Raw genomic sequence first — 10,660 nt, 5'->3', positions numbered from 1 at the left:
AAAAATCGATGATTCCGAACAATACAATTACCAAAACACCTGTAGATATAAAACCATTTCCAAAGGCATCACCACGTAAAAATATGCGAAGAGTAAGAAAACGAGGAGATACACATCCTTACAGATGCACCAACGAAATTAAAGCTGGAGGCTGCGCTGATTATTAAACAGGAAAAATATAATGCTTCAAAAATTAAAACCCAACGAAAAAGCTCTCGTCGCAAATTATAAAAGATGTCCAAAACTATACTTTTACAGATCGATGCACTTAACGATTTCTAAATACTTTTTATACTTTTAAATTAAACTGTTGTACACTAAATCAAGATACTACATGAACTAGAACTATTTTAATAAAACTTCCAAATGAAAGTTGAGTTTTAAAAATATATATTTGCAAATGGATCAATTGTGCCTAAACTGGGGATCAAGTCTCCCGCATATTTTGAATATGTATACAATTTTCTGTACTTTCCAAAATATCCCATATCATTTGTTTAGCGCTACGCATCGCTAACTGATAAATTGTAGGTAGTAAGCTGTATTGTAAACTGCCGAAAAATTGAAAACCCAGGTTTTTTTTCTAGTGGACTTTTGAGAAATATACATAAAACAAAATGGGGATCAAGTCTCCCTTGTTTCCCCTATTTTGGCATGGAACCACGATACCATCTGCGCTTGGTCTATGATCCTGGTACCTATTATCGCTATTATCATAAATGGTTAACAAAACAAGTCTAATCAAGTACCTCACCAACTCGAAATAATCAAATTTATTAATCTTAGTAACCACAGATATGCTGACCTCAATTGACTCTCATTTTGTAGCATTCATACGTCATTTGGTACAATGCCTAAGGAAAAGCCAACCGATCAGCATTTGCCCTGGGATGGGATCCGTTTTGAAGATCGACCCAATCATCTGGATCTTGTGGACGCACATCTGAAGAGCTTCAAACATACCGACGTGCAAGTCCACATCGGAAACCAGGTGTTCGATTGTCACCTCCTACTGCTGAAGTGTTTTTCCCAAGTTTTCGACGAAATGGAAAACGTTCCAGCTGTAGTACTACCGGAGGAAAAAATTACACCGGAAGCGTTCGAACTTATCTACCAGTGGCTGTTATCGCCAAGCCCGCGCCTTCAAAGAGAGCATTTCGTTGCAGTATTTGTTGCAGCGGAATTCCTTCGTATACCGGCATTGTTGGAACACTGCTGGACCTGCGTGGACGACTCGAAAGCGCTGATTGAAGACAGGGCATTTTGTCTCTATACGGAGGCAAAATATTTTCAGCACACGATCTTGCAAAGCATGATGCTGAAAAGAATATGGAAATACTTCCTGCCGCTGGTAGCATCCGAAGGGTTTGTGGAACTCCCACCGAACGATGTCTGCCTTTTGCTGAAGTCCAATCACATTGGAGTATTCTCCGAAGTGGACGTTCTGCATTCTGCTTGCTTATGGCTGTTAAATGATTGGGATTCCCGGTGCTTCCACATAGGTGAACTGATGAGTCTCGTTCGTTTCCCACGGATGAGTCCATCTTTGTTATCCCGCTTAATCAACTGCGAGGAAGACGAAAGAATCCATTGCATTCTGAATCACGATTCTACAAAGAAGTTGGCTATTCGTGCATTGACAAATTTATGGTAAGAACCAGGTATTGGTGTCATAAAAGTTTGAAAGTTTGCTCTTACATTTTCAGCAGGTCATTTCCCAAACCAGAACCCGTGAACACAAGCCGCACCGAGCACCGAATGTGCAGAGGTGATAACCGATGCTGGTTGATTGATCCCTACACTGCGAAACAGGAGGATGAAATTGCAGGTTTCTCACCGCATCGACAGGAACGAAGTTTCATCGAATTTCTTGAATTCCTAAAACGACTGATAGAAAACCCGGAATGTTGGGTTGACTGGGCAAAAATATAAATTTTGCGTAAATATGATTTAGATTTTTTTTTGCGAATATTCATTTTGAAATTGAAATTTTTATTTCCGTTTTTTTTTTGCTGAACTGGCTCTTTATGTTTCGTTTCTATAGTCAATAAAGAAAATATAAATAAATAGCAAATTCAGCCTAACATGTGCTCACCATTCTACCTTATCTAATTGTTTTCTCCAAATCAACTGTCCAACCTTGGCTGCCGTACGCAGACAGGGCAGGGGGAAGTCTTGCTCTACTCTGGTATACGAGGTGAAAATGATACTCGAGAAAGAGTAGTTGAGTTCCTACTGAAACCAGGCGAACATGCAGCGCGATGAAATGGGAACCGACAAACAAAAGAATAATTGTCGCCAGATTCAGAACATGAGTTTGAAAATAGAAACTATACTGGAATTCAGTGCTTTGCCGTCAGATGCTGTCGATCTGAGAAAGAGAATTTCTACAGACCGTTGAACAGTGTTGAGGTTGAGAAAATCACAAAGGGGGACAATCAGATTCATTTGGACGACTTTAACGCAAAAATTAACACAAACAACGCGGACCATAAATGCATCATGGGAAGCGATGGCCTAGGACGTCTTTCTCCATAGGCGAGCACCAAAAGACACGTAGGTTTCCCGCGACGGACAAACAGAACACCGGCAGAAAGAGGAGAAGGATCATCACCTTGTTATCGCTGAAATTCGTTTACGCGTCACATGTGCCCAGCGACGAGAAGGGAAAGTTGGATGTTGTTAGGACATCCGCCGTTTGGAGCATCCCGAGGTGAAAATGGTCTTTTTTGAACAACCGGTGTCGGTGAAACCGTCGAAGAGTAATGAACTGGCATCAAGACCGGCCTTCATCACGATCAGCGACAAAGCCCTCGGAAAAGTGCGCAGCGGGTAGAGGAAGTGGATTTCGGACGAAACTTAGAGGATGATCGACGAGCGTGGAGAGGCGAAAGCCGACATTGAGCGAGCGCGAAGCAGAGCGGCCAGGACAGCTGCCCGCCAACGATACGCCAAACTGTCAAAGGCTGTTAAAGGAGCTTGTAGGTAGGACAAGGTCTTGTACTAACTTCACTATATTGTTTGTATACTTGACAAGTTGATATAGCTCATGGTTCATGCGTCTGTGCCATACCACATTTTCCATTTTGCTACCGAGTATAAATCGCAGAATTTTACACTCAAAAACTCTAAGCATTTGTCAACCAGCTTCCTTCACTTACTTAGTTGGCATTACGTCTTATGACAAAGCCTGTATAGCATAATTCCTCCATCTAGTTCAGTCCATGGTAGCTAGTCTCCAGTTCCGCGGTCGCCCAATGCTCGCCAGAACTCACTCCACCTGGTCTTGCCACCTCGCTCGATGTGCCCCTCTTCATCTTGTTTCTATCGGATTCTATGCGAAAACCATTTTTGCAGGATAGTTAAACGGCATTCTAGCAACATGTCCTGCTCAACGTATCCGTCCAGCTTTAGCCGCCTTTTGGATACTGGGTTCGCCACAGAGCTGTACGAGTTCATGGTTCATCCACCGCCTCCATACTCCGTTCTCCTGTACGCCGCCGAAGATCGTTCTTAGATACTCCGAGCACTCGCAGGTCCTCCTCGAGCTGATCTAAGATAACATTAACGATGACCAGGCTGCTAATTGGCACTGACCACAGATCTAAAAGATGCATGGTCTCGATTCTTACAACGTTGAGTTCAGCGTTGTCCTAGATGAAGAAGCGACCAGTTCTGGTGACGTTGCCAACGGTGATCTCGGTCTGGAACTCAGAAAGAAGATTTAGATTGCCTCCGAAAGCTATGACTACAGACTCTATCGTCGGATAAGTGAGTGATTGTACGATGCTGATCCACGTTTCGTTCGAAATGATAGTGATGTCAGGCGCCAATTCATGTTGAAGTTGGACTGGTACACCGTTGAGCTTAACCGAAACGAACTTTCGCATGCTTCCGATGTTGCAAACCGTGAAAAAGCTTCTCATTTTGTTCTCTTTGGGCTTCGAGTGCTCGGATGGGCCGAGTTTGCTACTGGAACAATTACCTTCTTTGTGTCCCTGTCACTTGCAGTCATCGAGATAGACTGTATGTCTATGGACTTTGAAACGAAAGTGATATTCACTACCGAAGCCTGAATTATATAATTCTATTCTCTGCATTTATGCATCGTTAGTAAACTTTATTCTTTCCAAACAGCAGGACTTTCGAATTCCGGATACATTTCGCCTAGAATGATATCGAACAAGCAGTACGCCAAATGCTTATTCAGGGCGGGCGATTGTAATACGTCGGCCAACGTTCCCAGTCCGGGTCGCAACGTATCCAGACGTTTTCGTGCATCCTGCTGTCGCCGCAGCAGCTCGGCCGATGTCGGTTCCGGTAACTTTCGAAGGAATATAACCTCCCGAAGGAGATTGATAAGGACGGCCAGTCGGGTTTCTTTCAGTCCAATTCGCAGCAATCGAGCAATCGCGGTATGAATCAGCGTGTCAACGGTTCGGCGGGAAACACAGCAAAACGCCAGTGCCAGCCGAACAATAATGAAGGGCGCATTAAGGATTTTGACCACTGAAGCGAAAAAATAATAGAAATGAATTTTTTTTCTACGAGAGCTAAATCAAACTTACAAATATAAATTAAGCACTGAGATGGACCGCGTACGCTATGTGACAGCAGAGTTGTGGTGTGAGTATTTTTTGATCCCTTTTTCAGCTCAAATAAATCACCGAAGACAAGACTTTGACCAGGAGTTTTATGTTTCTTTTTAACCACCTCCTTGAACTGAATTACGTCCTCCCCAATATCGGGACTGTAATATAAAACCTAAGTGAAGAAAAAAACAGCACCAATCCATATTAAAGCTGAACGTATACCTTTGCTCAATCGAGTGCATGAAGGTAACCATGAAGGCATCCAAACTTTGGCCCTTCTCTTTGCGCAGTTTTTGTGTCACCGAACTGTAAATGTTGTTGCTGGGGATTGCCTGGGCATCATTTAGCGCATCCCACACGGTGGGCGCTTCGGTTGCTTCAATCGGTGCTCCATCCACCGCTCCTCTGATTACTTCTTTGAATTTAGAGCTTAGTTTAGTGCCCGCACCACTCGCGTTGTCACACGATCTACACCGGAAAAAGAAAAAGATATAGCGCAGTTGTAGTAATCAAACTTTTAGTTCGCTAATGTGTGTACTTCTTATCCGAGTTATCCTTGATTTCTCTTGTACCGTAAACCAGTTCGAAATATTCCGAAGTTTTGCTGAAATTTTTGCGCCACTTTTCTTCCAGTTTTTCCTTTACCCGCTCGTGGGCTTCATTCAAGGTAATGGCAACGGATATTTCACGTTCCGCCACCATCATGCTTCGGTACGTCTGCAGTAGTTTTTCCGACTGCTGGTGCAGCGAGGATAGCTTCGTCGGGTCCGTTGTAATGTGTGGATCTTCTAGTTCTTTGTTCAACATATCTAGTAGAAAACAATAATTAACGGTTACTTTCGCTTTTGAATTATTGCAAAGCATTATCTAAATAGAACTGTTCGCTAATGCTCATTGAATTCAAGAAATGTAATTTATGTATAATAATAAGTTAATACGGGTTCTAATTTGTTAGTGAACGGTTGGATAATGCGCAACATAGACCCCATAGTGGTCGTTAGAATCTTATTTAATAAATCCTACCCCTACCTTCTCGTTGTACTAATCGGTATATGAACCTTACCAGGGATTGTGTAACCAACGCCAGTGGACACTAAGGTCGTATACCAACAGGGTAAAAGTTTCTGTGTTTTCTCAGCACTATAAGATGGCAGCCCCATCACGGGATTTGGTAGCATACCTAAGCCTTAAACTACTACGAAAAATCAAGGAAATGCGACTCAGAACATTCGGCATCATGGCAGTGCAGGAGATCTGTAGCAAAGGCGAGGTGTGGAAGATCCACGTTGGCAAGGCCCAATTTTACCAGAACGGTGGTGCGACCAACTGTGGTGCGGTTTTCATCCGAATAATGCCAAAGTGCGCTCCGGGTTGCGAATATCGACTCAGACCATTACCTAGTAGCAGTGTGTGTACGCTCAAAATTATTGACGGTTTATATCTCGCGAACAAGCCATCGGTTAAACATTCGGCAATTACACAACCTGCGATGAAGCTCTACCTTGCTCTGTGGAGATATGAGCTTCAACCCTCGAAGACTGATCAAGCAGGATACGCTCGGCCGTCAATAACACCGCAACCGCGGTGCTAGGTGAAGAAACCTCGAGTGCACGAAATGATTGGTTTGACGGGGAATGCCAATAAACGATGGAGAGGAAAAATAGAGCTAGCAAAAGCTCTATCTATTACCACGAGGGAGACCGGCCACCGGCGGTGCTTGCTAGTTAGAGTCAGTAGGATTATTGCACTGGCCCCGTAATTTTCCTGTACTCTAACAGCCGGCTGCGAAGTTTGTCGATAAAGAAGGGTAATATCTAAAAGACGGTATAAACCCATAGCTTTGCTTTTGCTATGCTGCTAGAAGAAGGGTTCTGATTTTGACATAATTGCTTAAAAATAAAACTCACCAACTTCCAAATAGAAATGCAACCATTCCACAGCTCCCTCCTTAATTAAAAACTGCATGAAATAGTAGAGTTCATTTGGATCTTTCCAAATTACCTCACCCCCAACGAATTCATCGTCAGGCCAGTTTAATTTATCACGACTTCGTGCAATGAAATCTTTCAAAATTTCAACTTTCATAGTTTCCTTTTTTATGGCCTTGCGAGTTTCCTTCGGACGCTTATCGGTGGCTGCAATGATCAGTAGATTGATCAAGTTTGGATCCGAAATAACATCCAACAGTGGTAAAAGAACCCAAAACGTCAGCAATTCTTTAATCAGGTTGAAAAATATTTTACAGCCTACGTTTTCTGGCGTAAACAGCCGCGGGATCATTACTTTGGCCACTCCTCGCAGGTAGTTCAGCTCCGCCTGCCGGTTCAGTACTGCGGGATGAATCGGATACTCATCGATGAGAAATGTTTTAGCCAATCGATCCATAGGGACGTCATGCAACATTTTGGCTATAATCTCATAGTGTATGAAGAACGTTGGCAACAGACGGCTACTAATAATGGTTGGAGCATCCAACTGTTTTGCACGAAGCAATAATCTGCAAAGAGCGTCTCGCAAATTACTCTTTATGTTGAAAATGAACTCTTCGTCTGGTGCAATCTGCGAGTACCAATTGCAAATAAAACTGTCTAGAATATGTGAGAAGAAACGATCGACGGCCTCGTCTAGTTCTGGGTCGATGAGGAAACCTTTCCATGGCTCATGAACCAACGCATTACGATTATGACGAGGACATTTTTCCTGTCCACATACGCCACATGGGGATGCTGTAGAATGATTCTAATGATATAAAAAAGAGACACATCAGTAAGAGATTTACGGCATATCAGATACTTTACTCACATATTCTTTATAACCGAGGAAATCTTTTACTTTCTGCAAGTAACGACCGACCCGATCTTTGTGGTTCAGCGTGAGAACAGCTGCTACACAACCATTGACGAAGAACAGAAAGATTGTAAAACCTAACAGTGAACTGTAAAGAACAAAAAAAATCAATAATTTCAATATGACCGACCATGGGTTTGAAAAAAAAAAAGATATTTCACCTCACGTAACATCCAACCACGACGGAAAGTACTAAGACTACCAGAGCCACAATTCTGGCTACATCGTCTTGATAGAATTTGGATAATATTTCCTTAACATGATACAATAGCATATTCAAAATTGGCTTTTTTGTATCTATCTTGTAATAAGTTTTATTGTATCAAAACCATTCATCAGCCTAAGTACACGACATTTAATACACAAATTTCTTAGCTCTTCACTGCATATGATACATTTTATGTCCATTAAGGTTGTTGATTTCAATATTATTGTTCACTAGAATAAATAAAAGCATAACGATAGAATACTGCACTTATTTATTACTGATAAGAGAATGCACTCGACACTCAAGACTCAATAATTTTGTTTACATTCAACTGCAGCCTATAAATACAAACCAAGATGCCAAATTATTTTATAAAATTTGCTGTTATCTATTCGGGGTATCTATTTGGGTATTTCGTAGTGAAAATCTGGAAATGTGCTATAAAACCGATCAAAAAATAATTTTTTTTTATTGATGATCGCCTAAATTGTGTGGTTTTCAATTTATGTTGTTGCGTAAGTCAAAATAAGTATAATTATTTAGTAAGTCTGTAATACCGACATGCTTTGTTTCATATTGGCAACTCTGAACAGAAATGTCACACATGCTGGCATCTAGCTTCCCTTCTAGAAATTGTGTCGGACGGGGTATGCAAAAGAATTGCATTGGTTTTCTTTCAAGTCCGATAATTTTTGATATTTTACGTGAAGCATCAAATAATTCAATTAAATGAATTCAAGGCTTAAAAAACAACATTTAAATGCATATTTTGGGTAAAACTAAATTTATTCCATTCACTTCAGTACTTCTCCACCTTTCCCTTGAGAATCTTCACCTGCTCGACGGGTCGATCGTTTTTGTCCGTCTCGACCAGTCCTATCCGCTTGACGGTTTGCATTCCGGTATGCACCCGTCCGAATATCGTGTGCTTACCGTCGAGCCATTGGGTCGGTGCAAGGGTTATGAAAAACTGCGACCCGTTCGTGTCCGGACCGGAATTAGCCATCGACAGTATTCCGGCGCCCGTGTGCTTCAGATCGGGACTGATTTCATCGGAGAAAGTTGATCCGTAAATCGATTGCCCTCCGCGGCCCGTTCCGGTAGGGTCTCCGCCTTGAATCATGAAATCACGTATGATTCGATGGAAAATGGTTCCATTGTAGTAGCCACGACGGCTTAGCTCGGCGAAATTTCGGCAAGTATTTGGGGCATGTTTCCAGTATAGCTCGATAGAGATTTCACCCATTCTAGAAAGAGTGAACGAACATTAGATTCTAGAATATAAATTAATACATAAAAGCGGACTTACGTTGTTTCGAAGGTGACAAAGTGAGGCTGCCATAATTTGTCTGGAATCCCTGTTGCTGCACCAGTTTGTAATGCAAGCATTGCTTAAAGTACAAAGTAATATTAACTTACTAAAGTAGATAAAACACTTAGATTTCTTAGAATTCTACTGAACGCGGCATTAAGATTTTAAGATTTTGACAGAGGTTTGTTTATGCGTTGTGTTGCCGTCGCCGTTGTTTGAAAAAGTTAAAAAAAAGCTAAAAAAGTCGAAAGCGACATCTGTGTACAAAAATGTACAACAGTAATCTTCGAAAAGCCAATTTTAGGAACTCTTTACATATTACGTAAAAAAGATAGCTTGTGGGGTCGTTTACAAAAAACTACGAGTAACGTTCTCATTAGAGATGGTCGGGTATAAAAATTTGAATACCCAAATCCGACCCGTACCCGATGAAGAAAAATAATTAGAAACCTGTACCTGACCCGAACACGCAAGTTTTATCTTTGGGTACCCGCCATCTTTAGTGTCAAATGTGCTCAATAGAGATACCCGGCCCGACCCGTACCCGGTTACAAAAACAAACAATAAGAACCCTTACCCGACCCGCACCCGCAAATTATTTTTTTCAATACCCAAACCCGGCGGGTACGGTTGCGGGTTTCGGGTAAATTTTCGCTACCCGACCATCTGTAGTTCTCATGGCAAAACAAAAGGAGCGTGCAGTAAGAAGGTGTGTGATGTATGACGAAATGTCAAAAATCCTGTTCAAATATTACGAATATGTCTGTCATTACGGCTCGTAAAAAGCTTGATAGCCTTTGTACATAATCGTGTTCGTAATCCAGCTTTTTACGAGCCATAATTCGCACGCATACTAATGTGTTAACGTGAAAATCAGATAGATGTTATTATTTTTTCCAATAACAATCAGCTGAAAGTCACGTAACTCCCTGTAGAGAAATTTACGTGATTTTTCACGTGGAAAAGACGTGTGGATTATTTTGAGTGTAGAACATTTAAATTCGGAGCAATTACGTGGTAGTGAGTTGCAGCTAAAGCGGGGTACGCTGCTGAAAAGAAAACAGCTCAAGAAAAAATCTTGCTATTTACCGAAGAAATTTTGACAACTCCAATGCAAGCAACCACCTGTCATTTTTTCTTGTGGTAATAATTGCGCCGGATATTATTCCGTACGGAAAAGTGACGTTTTAATTCACCTGCATGTAAAACTGCGCCATCTGAACGTGAAATAATATTTCTTATGAAGTGCGTACTGCTTAAGAAATCGTAAACGAAATCGATGTCTTGAGCATTTCTTGTCTTATCTTTTTACCCATTACTTTTCAGCAGCGTACCCCGCTTAAGCATGTTATTGATGTGCAACACAACAAAAATGCGCATAGTTTGAAAATAAAAATCATCATTGCCTTTCTATTTAAATTTTTTTAATTTAGAGTGGTTTTAACCCAAAGAGTCATTCACCATTTATTTATATTCATGATTAGAAATAAACAATGATTTGATTTATTTGAGTGAAGTTTTATGTTCTGTTTGTCTGATGTTTAGAAATTTGAAGCATTTGTGTCTGGACCTTTACTGATGGTTAGATTGATTTTAAATGACCCCCAAACGCATACATTTTCGAAATGTCAGCGAATTTTCGAGAACGAGCGAGAATTTCGAGAAAACTGGGAACCAACCGAAAGAAGAACGAAGAAACTG

General features: G+C 41.3%; 3 protein-coding genes across 3 annotated transcripts; 1 reads left to right on the top strand and 2 right to left on the bottom strand.

The window, feature by feature from the left end:
- Positions 1-850: 850 nt before the first annotated feature.
- On the top strand, positions 851-1,932 carry LOC128735521 (BTB/POZ domain-containing protein 1-like). Its single transcript, XM_053830003.1, has 2 exons — positions 851-1,650; positions 1,710-1,932. The coding sequence occupies exons 1-2, from the start codon at positions 851-853 to the stop codon at positions 1,930-1,932; spliced, it is 1,023 nt and encodes a 340-aa protein (XP_053685978.1).
- A 2,182-nt stretch (positions 1,933-4,114) lies between these two features.
- Positions 4,115-7,904, bottom strand: LOC128736901 (sorting nexin-14-like). The gene is made up of 7 exons (XM_053831403.1): positions 7,601-7,904; positions 7,395-7,527; positions 6,500-7,331; positions 5,131-5,401; positions 4,815-5,060; positions 4,569-4,750; positions 4,115-4,509 (listed from the first exon to the last, which is right to left on the bottom strand). Exons 1-7 carry the CDS (start codon positions 7,711-7,713, stop codon positions 4,121-4,123), a joined length of 2,166 nt encoding a protein of 721 aa, XP_053687378.1. The 5' UTR covers positions 7,714-7,904; the 3' UTR covers positions 4,115-4,120.
- Positions 7,905-8,428: 524 nt separating this feature from the next.
- On the bottom strand, positions 8,429-9,122 carry LOC128734300 (peptidyl-prolyl cis-trans isomerase-like 1). The gene is made up of 2 exons (XM_053828412.1): positions 8,957-9,122; positions 8,429-8,894 (listed from the first exon to the last, which is right to left on the bottom strand). The coding sequence occupies exons 1-2, from the start codon at positions 9,034-9,036 to the stop codon at positions 8,447-8,449; spliced, it is 528 nt and encodes a 175-aa protein (XP_053684387.1). The 5' UTR covers positions 9,037-9,122; the 3' UTR covers positions 8,429-8,446.
- Between the last annotated feature and the right edge of the window lie 1,538 nt (positions 9,123-10,660).

The sequence above is a fragment of the Sabethes cyaneus genome, chromosome 2, assembly GCF_943734655.1.
Source record: "Sabethes cyaneus chromosome 2, idSabCyanKW18_F2, whole genome shotgun sequence".
Classification (NCBI taxonomy): Eukaryota; Metazoa; Arthropoda; class Insecta; order Diptera; family Culicidae; genus Sabethes; species Sabethes cyaneus.
The sequence above is the reverse complement of the archived record's forward strand: the minus strand, read 5'-3'. Positions and strand labels throughout refer to the sequence as shown.